At 41.4% G+C, this 24,978-nt stretch overlaps 1 protein-coding gene across 1 annotated transcript in view; it reads right to left on the bottom strand.

The window, feature by feature from the left end:
• Nucleotides 1-10,996, bottom strand: part of LOC142803350 (neprilysin-1-like) — a 43,978-nt gene extending 32,982 nt beyond the window's left edge. The window contains exon 1 of the mRNA XM_075888465.1: nt 10,808-10,996. Coding sequence (XP_075744580.1) covers nt 10,808-10,853 — 46 coding nt within the window. The 5' untranslated portion in view covers nt 10,854-10,996. The remainder of the gene's footprint in view (nt 1-10,807) is intronic.
• Between the last annotated feature and the right edge of the window lie 13,982 nt (nt 10,997-24,978).

The following is a 24,978-nucleotide window of genomic DNA, read 5'->3' as shown; positions in this document are numbered from 1 at the left end:
TCTGCAGGTGCTCGCTCTCTTCGTTCAGTATGTACCAACAGCCACAAACACGGACGCCAACAAGAGTGAGTGAGATTGACATTATTGAAAATAATCTGATGAGGCTAAGTAGAGGCTATTTCGACCCTGAAGTCAGCCTGGAAGCTTCACCCTGGATGGCGCTAGCAGCCGAAGGCTTGTAGAGATGTCCCGGCCCTGTCGACCACCTGTAGGTAATGCCTGTAGTTGTTGCTCTAGAAGACTTCTTTCGAAGCCTCGTGGGTGTTTAGTTGTGCTGCGCTGTGGGTAGTGCACAGCCAAAGCAGGTCTTCAAAATCCCTATAGGTAATAATGCAAAGCGAGCGTGTAGGTGGTGTGTTGGGTTTGACTATTTGTAACGTGGTGGTGTTATGTACGTACGTGTTAGCCAGCAGTGTGCGCCTAGATGCTGTTTTGGTCCAGAGAAAAGACGGTACCGTGCAAGTGCCGAGTGAGCCTACGCTAGCCAAGACACTTCACGAGCTGAGTCAATTACTCAACCAAAAAAAGGGAATATCTGGGGGTCATTTTTGCATTCACAAAGTCTCTCCATTAGTTATACGGCCACGCTTTTCAAGTGGTATGCGATCACACAAGACGAAGAAGGCGTTGGGTGTTTAGGAATTGTTGATGTGAGTGTCCTATCTCGGCAACAGCAAGGTGATGGGGGCTCAACTCATTTATCGAGGTGTTGAAAGGACAAGCCACAAATGCACCAAGAGTGTTTTCGAAATATTTGCGGTCAGTCTGCTTGCGCAACTGAATACACTGCAAAAAGAATTTCTCTTCAACAGAAAAGAATTATACACTGGTAGTTCCCGAAAATCTCCGCAAGGAAATCTTGCAAACCTGCCCTGGTTAAGCCACCTCTGGTCACCTCGGTTATACGCGAACATTGCCACAAGAAAGAGAAAGCTACTACTGACCAATAGATCCACTGTAGGTGAAGCATTACGTTAGAACTTGTATTGACTGTCCGACAAAGAAGTTTCCATCAGATAAACCTGCTGCGTTTGCACAGATTGCCATGAACTCCTTAGGCCCCTTCCTGAAATCGGATAATGAGAACAAGGAGATCATGGTCGCGACTGACTTCCTCACCAGATATGCTGAAACCAAGGTGATTCCGAGCAACACTGCACCTGAAGTAGCATAATTTTTTATCGGGAACATTGTCCTGAGACACTGCTCTCCCGCAGTCGTCATAACAAAGGAATTGCGCTCACTGCTGTGCCTCTGCACTCGGTGCTTACTCTCATCTCAGTGGTACAGCGCATAGCAAAGCGACAGCTTATAACCCACAAATAAATGGGCTCACTGAACGCCTAAAAAGATTTTACCAGATGTGCTTTGAAGGTACATCGATGTGGAGCACAAAAATTGAGACAAACGTTTGCCACTGGTACCTTTGTCGAATAATACGGGCTGCCAGGAAACAACGAGAATGATTCGGTTGGGACCTATGTATGACCAAGAAGTGACTACAGTGCTAGATGGTATGCTGTCCCATGGTTCCAATGATTCGGAGAAAGATACCACAGAATTAACTGATCGCGCATAAAAAACGAGGAAGGTTGTCCGGGTAAGAATATCCACCATACAAAAACAGGACGCCCATCGTTGCAATCTCAGCCATTGATTGGTAGCTGATACATCGAGGGAAAGAGTCTGGGTTTCGTCATGTATGCAACGGCGAGGCCTGTAGGAGGAACTTCTACGCCGATACTTCAGACCGTATTATGTACTGCGTCATCTCAGCGCCGTCCTATACGAGGTTGTTGCTAATGATTCATTTTGCTTAAGACGCCGTCGGCGTTCGCCTGAGACTGTACACGCGGTGCACATGAGGCCGTATCTTTCAGTCTGATGTGGATATATACCAGCTAAGTGCACATCAGCAGCTACTTTGTGAGCATCAAGGCGATGCTTTTTCAGAAGGGAGAGTAATGCCGCGTCCTTCTTTGTGCCCAACTATGCGCTGGTGTCGATGACGACGACGACTGATCCGCAACAGAGGCGCATCACGAAAAACAAAAGAAGAAGAAGCGCCTCTTTTGGCAGAGTCCACTTTTTCTGTATTTGAGAGAACAGCGTTCTTTTCTAGCTGCGTTGTAATAAGGCCACCGTATTTTGCAAAACAGCGATATTATCCGCCACGGAAGTGCGTTATGCTGCAGTCCGCCACAGCTCCACTGACGAACTTGCGCCATCATTATGATATTGTAAAACATACTCCAACCAACTGAGGAACAAGAAAGAAAACATTCTGTCTCTAGGATTCGAATATACAACCTCTCACTTCTCATCGCGCTGTGCGAAACCACGCACACACCGGACATTCTGCAGCGTGCTAACGGCAGGCTACTTGTGTACACCATTTACGGTTGGTGATGTTAGGAGCTCAGTAACTTCAGAGTGTTTTTGTCATCACTAGCGGGATGGCAAGATAACATGCTCGGCAGAAATAGTTCGTTACCCATGTATTGCAAAGCGCGCGCACGCCTCGATAGGACGCGTTTTCTCGGGCACGCGTGCTTAATTTGTGGTAGCAGTGGCTTGCACGTCTTGTACTTTCACCTCTTATCAACTAGCACAGGGCACGAAGGCCACCTTGTTTTTGTATCCAGCAGCCTTATCACTTGGCTCACTGCAGCAGCCGCGTTTGCGAAAGAAGTGCGCAGCTCAAACGCGATGAAGTAACAACTGTGGCAGTCGGCGCCCGCGTTGCACTCAGATTCACGAGCATGGTACAAAACTCAGTTGGTGTGAATTTACGAAGCCCTCCTCTGCTGCATCTGTCCTAATCATAACGTGGTTCCAGGACGTGTAACCTTCTTAGTTACTGCTCATCTTGTGTATACTTCGGCGTTCAATTCGTACGATTTTCGATTGAGCAGCATGCCTCAAATGACGAGCCTTCGCAGCTGTTCGCTCGCGTTCGTCCGGTGTATGATCCTTTCTCGCGTACTTCCGACTTGCAGACCACACTAAAATATTCAAGCTGCTTGCCATTGTGAAACTTTAATTTTTTGCCGTAGCATTAGTCACTGCGCGTCTGTCGCGAAACAATAAACAATGAATCTTGAACCATATCTCTGAAGGCACTGTGAACTTTCCCGCCTTAGTCATTCCAATGAAAGAGGGATCAGACATGTTTTTTCTCATTTCTCGCTGTATCTATCCTTGTGTCTTTTTATTGCTTTGTGTCTCTATTTCTAGATGATTCTGTCTTTTCATGCAATGTTTACCTGCCTAGCCTCCTCCTTCATTCGCTCTCTCTGCTTACATCTCACCCCCTTAACTTCATTTCTCTATGCCTAATCTCGCAAGGCTATGCATGTCATGCTGTGGAATCGTGCTCTAAAAGCCAAGTGATTACGATAATCACTCTATATTGATGGGTGCGCACAATTGAATCCCACATCGCCATAAAAAGCCTTCACCAACAATTTCTTTCGTATTGTTTTTTATACCTCTTCCATTTTTTCTGTCTTTCTAGTCGTTCTCTCACCCATCAGATATATTTTAGAGGTGAAGCTCCTCAAACATTAGGTGTGTCTATGCATGTTTTTGAGACTGGTTTGTAACCTCAACCGGTAGGTATATAGCTAGTGTGGCAGACAGACAGACAGACAGACAGACAGACAGACAGACAGACAGACAGACAGACAGACAGACAGACAGACAGACAGACAGACAGACAGACAGACAGACAGACAGATAGGCAGGCGCACGTAGGCATGAACGCGTGGACTTCATTGCCAATGACTGCATCGTGCAGCACATGCTTTCGACATACGCACTCAGATGTATCTATATGCAACCTACTACGAACAGAAGGACGTGCATACACTTGGTGTTTTCGAATTTTCCACTGCAGCCAGTTCATGAACCTCTCTCGCTTCATTTCACAGACTGGGCATAAGGGACATCACAATCCAGTCGTGATGACAACGAACAAATCGAAAGAACGAACGAAGAAACAAAACGAGAAATGAACAAGAAAAAAAAAACGTTGATTTGTATATTATATGCACAGTCTTACGCCTTTCTAGTGATGTAATAGGCTACCATTTTACGAGAGAATTACGATTTATTTCTGATGTACGTCTCCTGAGCGTCGCCCACTTATAATCGTTCATTCCGTGGATGTGGTGCGAATTTTTGTCGGATGAAGTACAACTCTGCGTATGTGAGCTGAGAGCAAAGCAGCAGATTAGGTAACTAAAAAGGGACAAGATAACGGATATGATGCGTGCTCTGTGAGACTAAAAATAGTTTTTGTTCGCGAACTTTAGACAGCGGCTGGCATAAACAACTGCAGTGTTAAAAAATTTTGGAAAGCCCAACAACGCTGTGGTAACATTAGTCATGTATCTGCATTCATCACGGCAAAGGACGTCAATAGACGATAATCTTCTCTCCTGAGGTGGATGGGTGTTTGGACGGCCGAATGAACGCATGGATGGGCGGATGGTTGGACGGATGGAATGATGGACGGACGTATAGACAGATGGATGGTTGGATGGATGGATGGCTGAATGGATGGATGAATAGATGGATGGATGGATGAATGGATGGATGGATGGATGAATGGATGGATGGATGGATGGATGGATGGATGGATGGATGGACGGACGGACGAACGGATGGATAGATGGATGGATGGATGGATGGATGGATGGATGGATGGATGGATGGATGGATGGATGGATGGATGGATGGATGGATGGATGGATGGATGGATGGATGGATGGATGGATGGGTAAGTGGGTGGGTGGGTGGGTGGGTGGGTGGATGAATGTATGTATGGATGGATGGATGGATGGATGAATGGATATGGATGGATGGATGGATAGATGGTAGATGGATGGATGGATGGATGGATGGATGGATGGATGGATCTGACTGCGCTCTTTGGATATGGCGTTGGCTCACGCCACCTAGTCATAAGGTTATGTAATATCACTTTTCAAGTGAATTCAATTTTTTTTCTATTTTTTCCGGTTTATACATGCTGTATGATTCCGCTTGGTTAAAAGCTACATAAGTAGCTTGACGATACCCAACCACCACCAGACTAAACGAAGTTATACAGGGCAGTAATGACAAGCAGTTTCATGCATTGGCGAGCAAACCAATAAGTCGAACATTTTTAATAGAATATCATAATTACCTATACATAGGGTAAACATAATTTTACTACGACAACTGCACAAAAAGCAAAATGAAATACATACAGGAGCGTAAGAAGTGAAAAAAAAATGTTACAATAAAATATTATATAGCCATAAGCAATAAACAAAAATTGTAACAATACAAAATATTAACATATACAATAGCATTACCAGCTTAGAACACAACATAAACATTGGGCAAATAACGCATAACGCCACAAGAAATTCATGTAAGCATAATACCATCGTTTCAAAATGACATCATTTACACACTATTCAATTGAGCAGAATGTCAAATTTTGTGACATTACATGCGAACGAAATATAAACACGTCTTTTTTATTAATCATGTGAATTTCTTCATATATATTAAAATAAATTGCAGAGTATATGCCAATGACTGGTGTTTATAGGGCGTCCTGAAATAGCGAAGCAATTGTGTTTCAGGGTTCCCAGCCTTCATTTTCATTGTACGCTGTGCTAAAGAGGCCAAATGTTTTATGTAATTCTTGAGATATTCAGAGGGATAACGCGCAGTATGTAATAAACAGAAAGGTTGAATGTCGTCGATTTAAATAACATAATATTTAGGAAACGCTTCTGCAGTGCTGGTATAAAAGTCTGTGTTGCCAATATAGCGAATATTCTTCTTCTGTAGCATCAGAACTGTACGTATGTTAGCTATAGTAGTTACGCTATGAAGTGCAATAATTGGATTGGGCATGAAACAAGGCATTGTAGACGAGTAATTAGACTATAGTAGGCAGCAAATTACGACATCGTGATAACACAGCTGCCACAGAGAAAAGCAGACAGCTAACTCTGTGTTTAAGGACTGAATTTCACTCGCGCCTCGTTCGTACCCACCAATCAGCCTCCTCCTCGTTATTCCTACTCGTTTGAAAACTATTTTGCCTTCACTATTCCTCATCCCCAATGCATTGAAAAATTCGGCGTCAATATCTTCAACTATAAGGCGGAGCTTTTCACAGAACATTATCAAATCTCAAGCCGTTTCCTTCTCCTCTCCACACGCACTACATACTATGTCTGTGCCTTCGTATTTGGCTCGGTATGTCTTCGTCCACAATACTCTCATTCTAGCCTCGAAGAGCAGAGAACTACCCCGAGAATCATCGTAGATGTTTCCCCTTGTTGTTTACTGCTTAAAGGTTCGGTAGGTCTCCAGTGAAGATTTTGTAAGCATTCTCATCTTCCACATGTTTCTCTCTGTTTCCATCACCTTCTTCTTAGCCGATGGTTTCTTTGACTTCGTATTCTGCTTGACAACTTTCCAGTTCGATTTCCCCTTTTAGTATCAACATTCTTCATGTACATGTACCTCAAAACTTTTGCAGCCCAACGCTCCTCTTCCATTTTTCTCAATCGCTCTTCAAATTCTATCTTGCTGCTAGCTTCGCTGCGCTCAAACGATGTCCATGTCACGTCACACTGTACCCCCTGATTTGCGGTATTCCCGTGTGCTTCCAAAGCAAGTTTACTTTTGCCACGTTGTTTATTTTTGAATTTTGCTTGAACTTCTGATTTAATGTACAAGACCACATCGCCGAACGTCAAACCCGGAACCATGACACCTTTCCAAATCCCTCTCACAACGTCACGCCTATTGTAGTTTCATGTGCCCTATTATTTATTACACCTGTATTCCTTGTGCACTTAGTGATTACGTATCTTTTGTGCTCGCTTAGATACTTATCTCCGTTATTTATACACACGCCCAAGTATTTGTATTTTTTCACTAACTTTAGCTTGACTTTCTGTATTCTATGCTCACTGCCTTTGCTATCATTAAAAATCATTATTCCCTGTTTGTTCTCGCTCAACTTCAAACTTAAAATACCTCCCTTATTGCCACAGATGTCTATAAATTCCTTCAGATCCTACTTGTTGTCGGCTATTGTTACTAAATCATCTGCATACATAAATGCAGGTAATGACTACAAAAAGTGCTTTCCTTGCTTGGCAAAGGAGAGGCTGAAGCCTAGTAAACTTCCCTCTAATTTGGCTTCAACTCCCTGTAAATAAAGCCTAAATAGCAAAGGTAAAAAAGGGACATCCCTCTCGGTGCCCGCGTTGTATATTTATAGGTTCAAATACCTGTTTTTTTTTTCATTTGATAACTACCTTGTTACTTTTAGGGATATCCTTTAAAAGATTAGTTTTTCCATCTTCTACATCTTATGTGCCCAGTATTCCCCACAAGTCTTCTTGAATCACACTATCGTAAATTTTCTTGATATCCAAAAATGACAGCCGCAGGGGCCTGTGTTCTTTTTTACACTGCATCAATGAGCTCTGTGGGACATGGCGCCGTCTGGCAGTGATGTGATGAATTAAAAGTTTTAGATTGCAGAAACACTAGCAGTTGGCACTACTGTATCGCTTTAGTAAAGCGCAGGAAATACCATTTTTTTTCTTTAATAGTGTCACATTGTCAGCGCAGTGGAATGAACAGTGCTGTATGTAGAAATACGTATCCATGCATTTTCTGAATAATTGAACTGACCACCTGATACCTATGTACTGACATAGCACCTAAGTATGCATAATATTTGCTTATTATTCGGCAATGTTGATAGCTATGAACGCAGCCACAAGGTCAAAATGGATTGGCGTTGAGCAAGGGCTTGAACTAAGGCCTTTGCCTGAATCGTTGAACAAACAAACCAAAAGATACAGACAGAAAGACCAGACTTTTGGCGTTGAAATATCCAAATAAAGACTACTGTTCCTAACTCTTTTCGCCATAGTGATCACCATTAGCGTCAACAACTGCAAAATTTTCCAGCAGTGACAACTAGAGGTCGAGCGATCAAACAGGTGTTTGCTTTTCCCTTTTACTATTTACAACTACTGCAATATGGCGCTAGTTATTCAAAACTGTTCCAGCCAAGCAAAACGTTTGTACCATGCATGCCCTTTCCCGCACTTAACCCTGAAAAATTGTTCGGGCGCAAACACATTCCAGCTTGTACGGAAATTTTGATGGCGCAACATGAAACATAAAAGCATTTCGTATTGACAGTTCTAGTAAAAATGCGCGGCCGATCACCTTCATTCTGTACAGTGACCTATTGAGGGTGTTTGCCTACTCTGACCACTGTGCAAAAAAGGGCTACATGAGGAGGGTGTTGGTTTGCATGAGAAGAAAGAAAAAGAGTTATTTGCTTTACTTTTTTGACTGCGGCGTTGTGAACGCATGCAGCAATTTTCGAGAGCATGCTGGTTCAAAAAGGATGACCATAAAAAAACTTCAGAAGTTTAGTCGAAGAGAAGCAAAGCTCAAAGAGACACTGGAGGGAAACGCAAGCCTTGTGTTGTGCAGGGGCCAAACCAAACATTTTCAAAGCCTTTGTGGCCTTCGTGTTGCGTACAACAGCATCAGAGCATGAGCCATCGAAGTGTTAAAAGAAGGGGTGCACAAACTACGGCACAGAGACAAACCCATTTTGAATCGTTACAATATGTCAAACATGCGATATCTCACTTTGCCTTCGGAAAGAAAAAAACTGTTGTTCAGAATTCTAAAGCCAGCGATTCTCTCTGTGCAAAGCACAAAGTACGCTGCAACTTTGGGAACGACCAGTCACATATGTGTGCTGCATAGACACTTCCGGCACGGGGTTCATCAGTGGTTACCACCTTCTGGGAACTTGGTTAAAGGGGAAGTCCGGTGCATTTTCGACCATATTGAGATCACACTGGTTCAAAATAGTATTGAAAGTCCTGTAAAAGCTAGGATGGTTAATTTCGCCCAGGCACTCGTCATAAGTTTTAATGAGGCGATAAATGGTGAATCAAAACGAAAACTGAAATCGGGAGCTGCTCCATCGTCCATGGTGGGTAACGAGTGACGTCACGAGATTCATCGCCAATGACGTCATGAGATCTGCTGCCCCCCACCATGGCTGGCTAGAGTGTAAACATAGCGCGGAAAGCAAGTTGGCGATGTCATCCGACCCGGAATGAAGCTGTGATAGCTCGTCTGAGCTTTTTTAGTGACAAGTTTAACGATTATTGCAGCTGCTATATGAGCGCGGATGCACCACTTTTTTATTCCGATTCACCTGTGCGTGAAGAATCTGACACGCCTCGAATCAATTTCCTCGTTGATCAAAATTATAAGACCCGACGTCAACGACGACTAACGCGCTTTACGCAGCTTACAAAACTGAACTGTGCTCGCGTTGTAATCGCCACGTAGAAGAAAGCGCGCACTGCATGCGTCCGCTGGGAAAGGATGGATTTATGAAAAAGTGTAGGCCCTGACGACATATACACAGGGTGGCTCGCGTTTACAAGTGTGATTCCGAAGTCAGCTACAACTTTTAAAACTTGTTTTTTAAAAATATGTAAATGACTTACGGTTGTATGTTTTGGTACATATCACCAAGGCACCGACAAAAACACTTGTTTAAAGTTTTATTGAAATTGACGAATATAAAAAGAACGCCGGAGTGCACCTTAAAGGCGTAAGTTTTTTTCGTGTGCGTAATGTGTCGTTTCAGAGCTTTAGCAATTAATTTGGCATTGAAGTTCAATATTTGAAGAAAAGTGTACTTCTGCGCTTGAAAGAGTTAAAGAAGTTTCGTATTGCATACCTCCGGACACTAGATCACTAGACGTATGCACACTTAAAGGGGCCCTGCAACACTTCTTGTGCGTGGTCAGGAAAGGCTGCTGATCGATAGTAGAGGCTACCGAAAACACGCGAGCCAAATTTTATAGCGCAGCAAGTGTCCTGAAGTTTAAACTAAATTATAAAAGTCAGCTGAAAATTGCTTTCTCTTTCCTCAACAAATGACGGAAGATGCTCGAAAATCGCACTTAGAATGCTTATCTATCGGCCATTGGCTGGGTTGAGCATGACGCGCTCAGTCGTTATAAAGATCACCGCGAGAGGCCGCCATTTCTTCACGCGTGTGCGCGCAATGCATTTAAAAAGCCGCGTATTCGAAGAAAAAAAAGGAAAAGGTGCTCAAGGTCATGAGGCGCGCTTGAGGTTTTTGTTTGGCCCCTCCCATCGCTCCCTGTTTAGCTTTCAGCGTTTTCGTCGGGATGAGAGAAGAGAGAAAGAGATTGCAGCGTGTGACAAGTCTCTGCGACTCCGCTAGTACTGGACGGATTCCTAAACTTTTGGCGTCATTAAATTTGTGAGGAAATGCGCTTTTCCAGTGAAATAATGTCATGGTTACCTAAATAAGTGTTTCAGGGCCCCTTTAAGCAACATAGGGAAAGAAATATACGGACTTGACAGATAGGTTGGCATGGCTACACTCAATTTCTATCCATAAAACGTGTTTGCCGAGTTAGAGCTACTGATTGTATGAATGAGTACTACCGAAAATTGCAACATTAACAAACCCCTCCTTCGAGTAACGTTGTGAGAAATCTCTCTGCAGCATTTCTTGGCGCGCTGCGTGATATTGTCTAAACAAGGTGTACAGTAGAACAGCCTGAAATTCATCGTCAAGCCTACGATCCACTAGCCTTCTTCTTTGTCTTTCTGTCCATGTCACGCGCATTTTTTTACAAACGTTATTGCTCTAGAATTGCTCGATTTAAATTGTAAATAAATAATAGGTACTCACTGTAAAGGGCTTCCAAAAAGTCGACGTCAAGATAACGCCCTGGCATTCCTACTACAGCCGTCAGCTTGTCCAGCTTTCGAACAGAAATTTGTCTATCTCTTCCGGTGACCCAACTTGATGACCTGAATGTCTCTCGTAAGGCCTTGCGGACATTAGACACAATTTTCTGCGCCGCTTCCACCTCAAACGGTCGAACCACTGCAAATAACAAAATCATGCAATAGCGAAATCAGGGCGCCTTTTAATACAAATTTGCAGCTACAAATGTTTCACACGCAAAGAATTTGCTTTTCTTATTTAGTTGTGTTCTAAATGGCTTACTTTGCTCTTTTTAGGTATTGAAATCAGGAAATATACACGGAGGCAGCACCCTATATCACAATTTTCTTTAGTAATTGCCAATGACTTAGCCACACCAAGTAAATAAAACATATTTCTTTTGTATCGGTGAATTGCTCGTCCACGCCAGCAAAAGCACCACGCTTGCAACGGTAAGAATAATGGGGAGTGCGAAAGCACAAAATAGATTGTGGGTGATGATGCCACCTTGAAGTTCTCACCCCAGTCACCATGACGCCTGAAATCTTGACGGCATCTACTGGGGTCTGCGCAGTTCCAAAGTGGCAAACCAAGTGCAATATTTTTTAAGGAAGCCATAAACCAATACATGAAGTTGCAGAAAATTTTCTTCACACAGTGTGGCCAGATATGTAAAAAGTTCTGAATAACCGTCAAGTCGCAATCGGAAGTCTCAGTGGGATGTTTGAAAGCTCCTGTTTTAATTCAGGAGCTTTTAAGTACAACTTCGCTCCTGTATCAATAAACCTTGCTAATGAAACTAATCAGATGAAAGTTTTAGCCACAAAACTAATTTATCCTTGCACTTTAGGTTCTCTTTTATAGAATGTGCTGTTAATATTATTGTCCCTGTAGGATGTCAAATATTAAAAGAATAAAGGCAGTGTCAGTGGAATGACTAAAAATATTTTAGCCCATTTTCTCTGGAACGAAAGTAATCATTTTGAATTAGTAGCCAATTAGTGATTATTCATAGGTTTTTAGGAAAGAATGACAAAGATAAAAGATTATTAGTAGGCAGGGCTTGTATTTCGTAAATAGGGATTAGCAAGAGATGACACCATTTTATGCTGGCCATATCAAGTCCGCGGTAGAGCGATGTCTTAGTACAGAATGATTGGAAGAACGCTTTACCATTGGTGCTCTTTATACCACTACATAAATTTAGGTTCATATTAACGACTGACACCACGCTGGAATGCTGATCAAAAAGCCTGACGAAGGCTGTTGCTGCCCTAAACATTAGGCATCACAAAATGAGAACTAGAAAGAAAAAGCTGTAATCAGAATACTGTCAAGCGTCACGTAAAATCCCACTGCAGTAAAATCGGTAATATTGAATTTTCTAAATAAATATAACATGACACAAAAGCTACAAATAGACGTCATTTTGGCAATGTCACTCGTGCTCTTTCTAAAAAGTTAGCCAAAAATGTGCAGACCACTCAGAGGGACCTATCAAATGCGCTTTGTTCTTGAGACTGAGTAGACCCCAGGACCTCCAAATATTTTTCTCAATTATCCTGACTTGCACTTGAGCCCAATGAAATTTTTCTCAGCGAAACTCCCTCGGGCTCGCGAAATTGTGCTCACTCGAACTCACTCAGACTCAGGCTCATGGCAAGATTTGAGTGAGTATCAATGAGTGGACTCAGAAGTCCTTTCTATATAACTAGCTTTTCATATCAAAGTGTCAATGCTCGTTAACACCAATATCTGGCAGTGTCGCTGCTCTACTTGACACCTGTTGATCTTGTATCTTCCAGTACAAGTTGCCATTGTTTCGAATTCAATAGGGACAATATTTTTGCAAACGATTTCTGACACGAGACATTTTGATATAGAACTTCTCGTGACAAGTTTTGGAAAAGCAATCAAGGCAACTCCCCCACCCGTTTTCCTTCATAAAAGAGAACAGTATGGCCCGAATTGTGGGGCTGGCGGTCCCATGCCATCTGTTTTCCACAGGGTAGGTGCCCTCCCACACAACTATGAACTTCGTTTCGCTAAGCACAAGGCCGGAAGCGTGATTGAACATGATTAATCAGTAGGTGCCTCGCGGCCACAAGTCTCTGCCTCCCACAGCCGCGGCGGATGTTAAGGTATTTCACCAAGACTGCGTTGTGTTAAGGTATTCTCAGGGGCCTCCGTATAAACCTAATTTCAGCCTCTGATGAATAATTATCGAAGTGAAGATTGATGCTAGCGTATCAAAATATCTGTGAGGAAATGGGTATATAAACGTGAACTAACCTAAGGTAGTTATTATATCGAAGCTGATTGGATAGGGGCAGAGTTCGGCAAACAGGGTGGAGTTCATTCAGGCTCCCCTCAAGAGCGTTTTGTGTTTAGGGCTTACTCAATTTCCAGACACCGAAAGGTTGTATACTAGAATCACTTAGACTCAGAGACACGTTTTTAGTGCGAACCATGAACCGACTAGCCAACAGCATGAAGGGAGTTAAACTGAAGAATATTTTATGGAGTTTAGCACAGTGACAATTTTCTTCACAGTGACACTGCAGTTTACAAAAAAAAACAAAGAACTGATGAACGCACCTGTCTGAAAGTACACGCTCTTTATAGCGAATGGCATCGCTTTTTCCACGTGCTTGTAGCAAACTTCACCTGGGTGGTGACTGCTAAGTATCAGACGTGGCAACGTGTATTTCAACAGTGTCTTGAACACACCCCAGGCAACCAGGTATCGAAGCCCTTCTTCACCCACTGGTTTTGCCTTGAACAGTTGCTTTAATAGGTTGAACACGTTTTGTTGGATGAAAATCACACTCTGTCTCCCGTAAGTGTTGTTGGTGTACGTCGTCATGTAGCGCACCCATTTATCTGGTAAACATAAACAACAAGGACGTCAACGAGTAATATGAGCATATTGACTTCGACTTGCAAAGAAAAACTGTAAGCTTAAATAATCGCAAAGTACACTACATCTGAAACATAGGGTATGATTTATTATTTTATGAGACAATTTAACTTGAAAATTGTGCAGATCTAATCCCATTAATGGAAGTAATCCTAATAGAAATAGCATTGCGGTATGTAAAAGATATTGATTGTTATAAATAGCTTAACGTCCCCAAACCACTATATGATTATGAAACATGCCGTAGTGGAGCGCTCCGGAAATTTATACCACCTGGGGTTCTTTAACGTGCACCCAAATTTCAACACACGGGCCTAGAGCATTTCCGCCTCCATTCAAAATGCAGCCGCCACATCCGGGATTCAATCTCTCGACCTGCGGGTCAGCAGCTCAGTAACTTAGCCGCAAGGCCCCCGCAGTGAGCTAGTATGTAAAGAGACAAAGTATACTTGTAATCTCTCGAAAATGCTTCCAATAGGTTTCACGAGGCGGAGAAACTAAACATAGCAGTGCTTAGCAATTATTAGCGATAGCATAGAGTTTGTACAATAAAACCTGACACAAAAGTTATTCGCTTGAAGTACAATTAGTAAACTAATATTACCGTCTGGTGCTTTTCTGCCCTATGACCCTTAAATAACATACATAACAACACTTTTGTGCATATCTCATACAGGTACAGTAAGCTACTGCGCAATACGTCCATTTCATGCATTTATCGGTTATGTAAAACATTGCCCAGTGGCATATCATTCCATAGACAAAGATAAGGCCATTAACAACAGAATGTCTTTTTGTACCAAGCGTAATACTAACCAAACCAGTGTGCTTTTTATTTTAAAGCGTTACGCTAATTGCGTTTACACATTGCACTTGTATGCGCTATAGTCCCTCAAATTCCTGTCTTTTCCACAAAAACTGCCTTTTCAATTAGTTATGATTACGAACAACAGACTGCGATATTCTAAAAGACGTGCCTTGCATACCCTTTACGTAATCTGAAGGCGCTACACACAAGCCAAATGAAGAACGGAAATTACTACATCATGCATAATAAATATTGAACCTCTTCATGATAAATTTCATACGCAGAAAAAGATTCCAATAATGCCGCAGGCTCGTGATTCAGGCAAAGACATTTTTTTCCGAGAAAACTACCCCTCTTTTTTTATGAAGAAGTAAAGACGAGGCCATTGGTGCTAGAAAATTATCATAATTGAAGCACGAATATTCGCCACCCAAGCAGTATTTATTATATATAAATATTATATATATATATATATATATATATATATATATATATATATATATATATATATATATATATCACTGTACTTCAAATGTATATACATCAAATCTGATGCGTTTTGCGTGGCATACAGACAATACTGGGAGGTTTAGTAGCAGATTCTTCAGTGGAACAACACACTAAGTCTAATGAGCACGAACCTGTGGTAACGTATGGGTTTGTGTATGTAGAGAAGGAAGAAACGGCGTAGCGAAGGGCACGGAAATTCCTACGAATTGTTTGCGTCTTGACCCTGTTAACTGCAGAATAAAAAAGAGGATAGGATTAAAGAGGAAAATTCAGCAAAACACACACACAATCGTACCCATATTAATCAACTGATGGCTAAGGTGAGATATCCAACGAAATATCATGAAAATGTCAGGAAGATCAAAGCAGTACTTGCAGCTTCCTTTTGTGGGCATTAATAGTTGCCAGTTCCATTTCTTTTCACAATTTTTCAGTCTAATTTTGCACCGCTCAAGTACTGCTTTCTGTACAGTCGAAATAGGAGGTGGATGAACGAAACAAAACGCGAATATTCCCCAAGTACAGGGTGTTTCACCTAAAAAGCACCAACAAATAAAAAATGTACATCATCGATACACATCTCTATTTTTGCAGTGTTGTTCGGAGCCATTAAAGCGCGTCAGAATATTTTTTTTCGATCCGCCAAGCTTGGAAATTACCAAAAATTGCTTAATTTTCTTCCTAAATAGAACTGCAGAGAAAAAATCGCTTAATCAGATATAATAAAATTTTCAATCTGTGGTAACATAACTGTGCAGCTTTATTTTTTACAAGCCCTTGTTTAAACTTCTGAATTTTAAAAAAGTACCATTTGATTGCCGCCTGTCGCGCGGTGTTTTTAGTGGCCTCACAGGTGAGCTGATTGAATTATCGAAAATTGTTCACACACGAAGGTTGCTTGAACAGGCTATCGGTCAATGCGTGGTAGGTCAAGGAGTGGTGGGATAGTTCAAATAAGAATAATCGATGAATAGGCGGCGACAACATGCGAATGTGATACGTGTCCGCAGGCAGCATTCCACTCAGCGCCGGCATTCTTTTCTTCTCTTTCTGGGCAAACGATGATAATGATGATGGAGGAGTGGAGGGTGACATGGGAGAGGATATTGGAGATTTTCACTAGAGTCTCTATTTAAAAAGTTCAAAAAGCAATTCTCCTTATTTGCCAGCTGGGTGGGTCGAAAAAAGTACTCTGACGTGCTTTATATGGCTTAGAACAATACTGCCTTCATTAAAGAAAGATGTGTGACACAGATGTATAGTTTTTCGTGTACTGGTGCTTTTTAGCTGAAACTATCTGTATATGTATATATATATATATATATATATATATATATATATAACGCTACAAATGGAGCCTTGTCGTGATCCTGATGCCATGCGTTTGTTCTAATTCACGAACACTTCTTCGTCGGCTTCACATACAATCACCTTGTTCATGCGTCACACTTCTCCTTCCCCTAGAGAAAGTCTCAGCTCAGAAGGTACAAAATAATGTTGCAGTTTGCTAACATGCACAATATCAGAGTTTCTGCCTAAGGGCAGCACGGAGTGATTGATCTCATAGTTCACTGCTGCGACCTTGCGTAGAATCTTGTAAGGTCCTTCCATGACGGAACTCAGTTTGCCGTTGTTGGGATACCAAGGTGTCTCGTAGACGACCCGTTCACCGACTGGGAACTCATCCGGAAGAAATGTTCTATCATAGATGACCTTGTTCTTATTGTGTTAGGCGTAGAATTGGTAACTGGGCTTTTTCACACTTATTCAACAGTTTCTTCTCGTTTTTCCAGTATAGTAGGGTAATATGAATTCCATACATTATGAAGAAAAGTGTGTAGCCGGACGCTTTGTGGGGTGTTTGGTTGTACTCGTCAATTACCTCCGGAAGCATCTTTGTTGAAGGCTTCTGTGTCACAGAGACGCTCCCTGCACCTGCTTTTACACTGACTGCGACACCACAGAAAACACCGAGAAGGACGCGGAAGCACTGCTTGCCCACCGCAAGCACTGAGACACTCCGTCACAGTCTGTCTAGAAGCACGCTAACAAAAACCACCGGGAGTGCACCTTTAACGACGAAAAATCCGACCTCGATGACATCCGAGCTGCCGATCCAACAAGGCGTTAAACCTTGCTCAGTCCTCACAAGAGTTCAAGAAGTATTGTCAGTATTAATGTGTAACCCACTACATGGCCCACTTTCTCCGGAACGCAACAGTCAACCTCGCTTACCAGAGTTGTTATAGAACAGACCGGACTGCTGCCCTAGCCTTGAAGACTTAGTGAGATTGTGGAACTGCGGCGGGACGTGAAACTGTGAATGTGGGCATAATTTAGTTTATTATCTTCTTAAATTTGTTGTAGTTTGTAACCGGTACCATCTTCCAGGGGAAGGGAGGGAGATCCTGTGACTGTGACGTAGGAAGGCAGTGACTGATTGTAGAGGCTGATGAAGAAAAAGTGAGACAACTAAACATCACGTATGAGCCAGGCCACGTCTCCCATTCACCATAGCGTTATATATATATATATATATATATATATATATATATATATATATATACACTCCTACGTTTAAATTGATATAGATACCCAATAAAGTGACTGGCTGGGGAGATAGCTGTCGTGGTAGCTCGTTGGTAGAGCATCGAACGCGTTATTCGAAGATCGCGGGTTCGGATCCTGCCCAGGGCAAGTTATCTTTTCACCCACTTTTCTTTCTTCTCATTTACATTACCTTTGGCCTAATAAGTTCCCCTATACCTTCCTTGGCATTATTGTCTGTTAGATCTCATTAATATTGTGTAAAAACACGAAAAACGAGCCCTTAGGTATACACTTGCTTCCCTTATATATATATATATATATATATATATATATATATATATATATATATATATATATATATATATATATATATATATATATCGCATTGTTGCCAAAGTGGCCGTAGCATTGAAAACAGTAAACAACTTCCTCTATGACAACAGTAACAATTCAATGGTTTCTTTCGCCAGTTTCGGCCAAAGCCTTTATAAGGAATGAGGGTACATGACTCTCTCTCTCACACAATTTTGATATTGTGCCTACTAAATGAGGGGGAAAGAACGGCAGGGACAAAATTAGAATTAGACGTTAGAAATAGAAGAATATTAGAATTAGAAAGTTAGAATGAAGAGTTAGAAATTACAATGAGAAGAAAATAAATGTAAGGGAAAAAGGAAGAAAAAAACGAAAGGATTGCGAAAACATTCCAGGGGTCACTGCGTTAAGCGAGCGGCGCCGTCAGTGCTTATTTTTTTAGAAGCATCACATTGATTGTATTTGAGTGGTGGTCCCTTTGATGTAAGCGGTGGCTGGCTAAGGTGAGGGCTCGCACGTCGCGGAAGCCTCATTTTTTAACCGACCGTCACAACTCCGGCGTCAACAATTGCCTGGGCTGTGTTGGGGTTCTGTTGTGTCGACGTCATGGTGTTGCATAGTTTCAATATATATATATATATATATATATATATATATATATATATATATATATATATATATATATATATATATAGAGAGAGAGAGAGAGAGAGAGAGATGGGGAGAGAGAAAGAAAGAGGGAAGGAAAGAAGAGAAAATAGACGCAATGTAGCGGTGCACTTAATTTCATTTCCCGCGGTTGCGATCGATGAACCGGTATCCGTCAGGGTTTGCGACGAACTAGTGACTTGTTGGCAAAGCCTCACGAATATTGGTCCACCGATTGAGACCAAATAAAATTACGACATCGGCTAAGTTGTGTCTCTTCTCTTCCCTTGATGTACGTTTACCATTCCGATAACTTCTCCTATATATATATATATATATATATATATATATATATATATATATATAAATATATATATATATATATATATATATATATATGTCCCCATATATATATATATATATATATATATATATATATGGGGGCGTTTTTTTATTTACTTTGTCTTAATTCATACACGATGGTAATCATCATCCACTTGTCTCTTAATTTTCATAGCTACCTTGCGTCATTATCACCGTCATCGTCTGGGTGCCAGCTCGGCCCATCCATTTTCCGATGTCTTGATAACGGCGTTGATGACATCAGCGCCGGCAGGCTCGTTCTGCGACATGATGCCGGACAGTGGACCGAAAATCCACCTCCACCTCGTAGAAGTCTCGGGTGGGACAGCGTTTATTCGAGCTCGGAAAACAAACGCGTAAAGCCTGGAGCAAGAGGATGAGGATGATGATGACACACAGTGGCGAGGAGGACAACGGTCCAAGGGTATGATGATTATGATCATTACGATATATATATATATATATATATATATATATATATATATATATATATATATATATATATATATATATATATATATATATATATAAGGGAAAGAAGTGTACACCTAAGCGCTCGTTTTTCCGTGTTTTCACACAATAATAATGAGATCTAACAGACAGTAATGCCAAGGAATGTATAGAAGAAGTTATTAGAGCCAATGGAATCTAAATAAGAAGAAGGAAAAGTGGATGAAAAAATAACGAGTACGACACCCTCGTTAACGAGCGTCTCGTACTGGCAGACTTGGTGTCATCAGGTTGTATACGAGGGACTAGTAATCAGCTGCCCGCTCGTAATAAGTTCACGTGCTACGTGACGCCAAACATGCGCATAAAAGAGTGGTTCACACTCGTCGCTTGGCATATAGATGGCGCTGACTGTCACTCCTACTTCTAAATTCACATATGAGCCCAAAAAAGTGGATGGAGGGAAGGCCGCTGTGATAGTTAAGTTGTTAGAGCATCGAACGCGTTATTCTAAGGTCGTAGGTTCGATTTCCGCTCACGGCTGGTTATTTTTTCCTCCATTTACATTCCATTGGTTCTAATAACTTCCCCTGTACATTCCTTGGCATTACTGTCTGTTAGATTTATATATATATATATATATATATATATATATATATATATATATATATATATATATATATATATATATATATATATATATATATATATATAAAGAGAGAGAGCCAGTTGTACATCTTCTTATGTTTTACAATCAATGCTCTGCTGCGCAGGTGCAATAGCAAACATCTTGAAAGTGCTTACGCTCTTTTTCATATCCCACAATTTTCGAAGCCAGATTAGTGTCATTAGGGTGCTGCAGACCATACTGGTAGAGTAATGTGGAGTAGTAACTTTCGTTAACGTGGCCTCGATAAGGGTGGTGATCCTGTAACCACCTGTCTTCCTCAGCACTGAACGAAATCTGCCGGCAAATACAGAAAAAAAATATCTGTTTCCTATGTGCCAACACTTAGAATCTTGAGCATAACATTGTGCATAAAAGACACGGACACAGCAGACAGTAAAACGCACAGGGTGCGACGTTATACTCAGTAGTGGAATACCAACAGATTAAAATCGCAGCCTTGGTGACTTCGCATCACTCCTGTCTGTTATTGTAAGTATTTGTTGCTACGTCATATTGTGGGAGAACCTGGCTGCCCTGGGAACCTCTTGCTGATTGCGAGCATTACCAGTAGGAATCAGCTTGACCTGTATGATTGAATTGATGTTTCAATAAAAATCCTCATAAAGATTAAATTCGGTTATAATCAAAGGTGGTGTTAGCGCCCAGTCACTGCGGAACAGCACTTTTTTCACAAATGAGTTGGTAGCGCACATTGAAAATACTTTCACAGATCCAGCATCACATCAAGGATGACCTTACCTGTTTAGCTTATTGCTATATTCGGAATACACAAAGTGGGCCAATGGGTTGTTAAAAGTATCCCCATATATCCATGAAGTGATTGATAAAGAGTCGGTGAAACTCGGGAATATTTGGCGTTCGTATATGTTTCAAACGGTTCTACGTGGTTCAAAGCGGTAATAGAACAGGTTTGTTTAGGTAGCAGTAGTCGTGTGCAAGGCCTATGTCGGGGCTGTGCCTGCCGCCAAGAAATATTCACCCGACGAGCAAACGTTGTAATCACTCCAAGCTTCTTTATGAGCGGCGCACTCTCGCTGCAGCAGGGCAATAGCACTGGAGTGGGTCTGTTTGGTTTGATGTAAGCAATCTTCGTCAGATTATTCTCGAACCACAAGGGGTCACAAGCTTTGCAACTGTGCCCGAAACTTCGGTATTAAAAATACCGCTTGAATATTCAATAGGGCAACCAACCTCAGGTAGCGACCACTTTCGGTGTTTCCCAGTGCTTCCCACGTTCTCGCTACCTCTGACTTCTCTTGTCTGCGCTGCAGTGCCGCTGCAGCTTCGCGAGCCCTCATTCCCGGTCAGATTGCCGGCGCTGCCATTTCACTGTAGCTGTGTGATCTCGCAACTTTGGCTCTGCTTTTCTGCGTAGCCATGCTGCAGCTCTTCTCTGGGATGATGATGATGATGATGATGATGATGATGATGATGATGATGATGATAATGTTGATGACGATGAATCCACAGCCGTGACTCGTACTCACCCAGCGGAATCGGCCAAGAATCGATGACTCAATTCAGTGAGACTTTCTTCATATTCAATATTGATACCCCCCACCAGAAAAAAAAGAAGAGACACCCTAGGTAGCCTGGGATGTAAAAACAGCGCACAAATATAGACAAGGACAAAGGAAGAGACGACACCGCGCTTTCCTTGTCCTTTTCTGTCCCTGTCTATATTTCGTTCACTGTTTTTACATCCCAAACATGAACCACCAACTAGCCCAACTTTCACTAATATTGCACCCTAGGTAGAATGAAAGGAGTTTGTTAATTGTTTGTCAATCGCTCAGATTAGACAATGCATTCATTACCTTGAATGGGAATTAGCATGGTTAAACAAGGCTCCTGTTTATGTTGAAATATTTCTGCAGGAATAATGATCTCGCAAACAAAAGTCTAATTGAGGCAATTACAAGCTGCATCAAAAACGTTATCGTGACTGAAGCCCAGATCCGAAGCACAGAAGGAAAGTATTTTTTTTGTGAAGTTCAGCCCAAGGCTAGCGAATGGGATGACTAAAAGTTTTTTTCTGAGCAATTCGTACAGGCGACATGATGAAAAATACTGCTCTATAGTTTGATTCTGAACAAAAGTTGCATAGTGGTGATATAGCCAGACCAGCTCTATGTGAATAGAAATTTAACGGGGAAACACGACATTGAATTGTGGTTATTATGGCTTCCAACTGCCTTGTAGGAGACCAATGAATTTTCCACGAAAATCTTGTGTAAGTAAATTCTGGTGTTGACGGTATTGCTTCCATAGCGTCTGAACAAAAACGAAATTTTTCTGTATCTTGTCGCAGTTACAGTGGACACTTCGGGAAGGACTGATAGTACAGGACCTTCCAATGCTGCTCGTGCCTTAGAGTCAGTGATTTCATTTATTTCTAAGCCGCAATCACCAAGTACCCATACTAATTTCAGTAGCTGCAGCTGAGGAGAGACTAGCAAAGGGAGTGTCCTTTTAAGGCCATAGACTTTGTTGAAGCCGTAATTGACGTACATACTGATAGAAAATCCATGATTGCGATCGCGTTATAGGCATTCAAATGTAGCTTTCGCAGCACTAGAACCATTACCAACAGTTCAGCTTCAAACACGAGGGTGAAATTCAGTAGTCCTAATGAAAAAGACCAGTCAAGCGAATGGGAGTATATACCCACACCTGTCTTTTCATTAATTACAAAAGCATTTGTGGCTATATTATTCGTTTCTGCGTGTGCAAGATAATCCCGCAGTCGGCTATTTAGAACCTTATAGCATTGTATCCGGGCTTAGAGGGGAAAATCTCATGAAATTTTATTTTAAGATCTGATTTGTAACTTGCACTGCAATCACATTGCGAAGTTTCACGTTTATTTTATATTTAAGTATTTCTGGACAAAATAAACTGAGGTGTTCAAAACCATGGCCAATGAGCAAGAAAAAAGATATCTGGGCCATTTATATAGGCATATTCAGTTCGTATTTGCTCATAGCTATAAAATTACAGATATGCCTGAACCAGCCTATTCTTCTTCTTCTCCTCTTCTCATGGCTTTACCGAATGCAGGGGATTGGCAGAGTGTCAAGTGAATTTTTTTATTAATAATATTTTTTGTTTCTTCGCATTACTACTCTTTTAAGCTAGGCATAGCTTATACAACAAATTTCATTACTGAATGATAATATTTAAATATTTAAACGGATAATGAATTTAGCTCAATATTCTTTTAGTCTGACTAATGAATTTCTCTATGGCATTGTAAACATCCCTGTGACTTTAGCCCGTAGTAGAGGCATCAAATAATGGCAAAATCGATTCAAATATTTTCAGGCCCAAGTTTCGAAGAGGTGGTGCTATGAATCTTCTTCGCAATGACGTATACCGGTGACAGGATAAAAAGTAATGACTGATTTTTTCCTTCTACTTACAATATAGACACAGAGGAGACAGCGCTTGACTTGCTCTGTGCATGTAAACGTTGAGGGAGGTAACCCGGCAGCGGAGTTTGGTGATAGTCACTTCCATTATTCTCGACCACGATAACTCACTGTTCCAGGGAAATAATAGGTGCCTACATTCTGAAGAAGCGGTCAAGGCGGGGTCTGATAAGCATTTTTTTAAGTTAGGGTGCGGAATCGTGCAACCATAATGTATGTTGTCAGTGGGAAAACCGGAATGATTGGCACCAAAAGCGTAGCCTTCGCTAAAAAATCAGCGCTTTCGTTAAAAAACAAACCCTTGTATTCTAGTACCATACTAAGTGGAGACATTGTAGGTGCACGGGAACAGGTATTCTGAAAAGATTTAGTAGGCATTTCGCCAGATGCGGAGAGAGAAGAGCACACAGATAACGAATAAGTGATAATTGATACTACTTATTTACACTGGGTAACTTTTGCAGAGCTAAATTTATGGCCATCAATTCAGCTATAAAAACTGGAACACAATGTGGCAGTCGCAAAGAAAAGGACCAGTCAAGTTGAGGGCAGAATATTCCTATGCCAGCTTTTTCCTGAGTTTGCGATGCATCTGTTTCAACAACCATATTTGTCAGCTGTTTTTTTAGATGTTCTTGTAACAGTCCATTTAAAATTCCGTGAGGTATTAGTTTCGCGTATTTCGGAAATATACGGTGGTAGACAAGGTCTTTTATTTAGTTTGCATGGTCAAAGAATGCACATCACGAATCTGCACATTCAGGGAAACGAGTAATACTTGTAGAACTATGATATGTGGCTTGTGGTGTCTAGGCCAGTGCTCGCAGAAAAATAAAGCGGGATTGGAGATAAAAATTATTTGAGTATAATTCGACAGTGTTCCATAAATCGTAAGAAAGTCTGCACTGTAAGTAGGTTGAGTCAGTTTAGCAGGGGTAGTGTTCTCGCTTCTAGGTATAATACTACATTTGCCACATATTTAGAGGGCCTAAGCGCAGTCGTAAAACCTGTCGCTATATTAGGACTAGTAGCCGAAGCTGGTATTCTGGCGCACCAGAAAAAAAGAACACAGCAAAATTCTAATACCGGTCGTACGTACATTTTGCAGACCATCAACAGTGCTTTTCTTCTCATACCCTATCTCGGATGCTCAGCCTGCACAATACACCCATTGCCCTTGCTCCTTCTGTTGTGATATATTCAATATGAGATTGCCAGTTTAGTTGTTCATTCTATATGACTCTTGGATGTTTTATGAATCTCCACGTTTTTGTTACACCACAGTGGGGATGTGCCACCACAGTGGCACATCCCCACTGTGGTGTATTGTCAGAAAAACATTTATTATGCGATGGATAATAACGGTACTATTGCTTACCAGAAAAAACAAGTAAAAGAAAGAAAAACCAATAAAATGGAAAGCATAACAAAAGAAAGAAAAATGAG

This window comes from Rhipicephalus microplus, chromosome 3, assembly GCF_043290135.1.
Source record: "Rhipicephalus microplus isolate Deutch F79 chromosome 3, USDA_Rmic, whole genome shotgun sequence".
Classification (NCBI taxonomy): Eukaryota; Metazoa; Arthropoda; class Arachnida; order Ixodida; family Ixodidae; genus Rhipicephalus; species Rhipicephalus microplus.
This window is presented reverse-complemented; position numbering and strand designations above follow the sequence as displayed.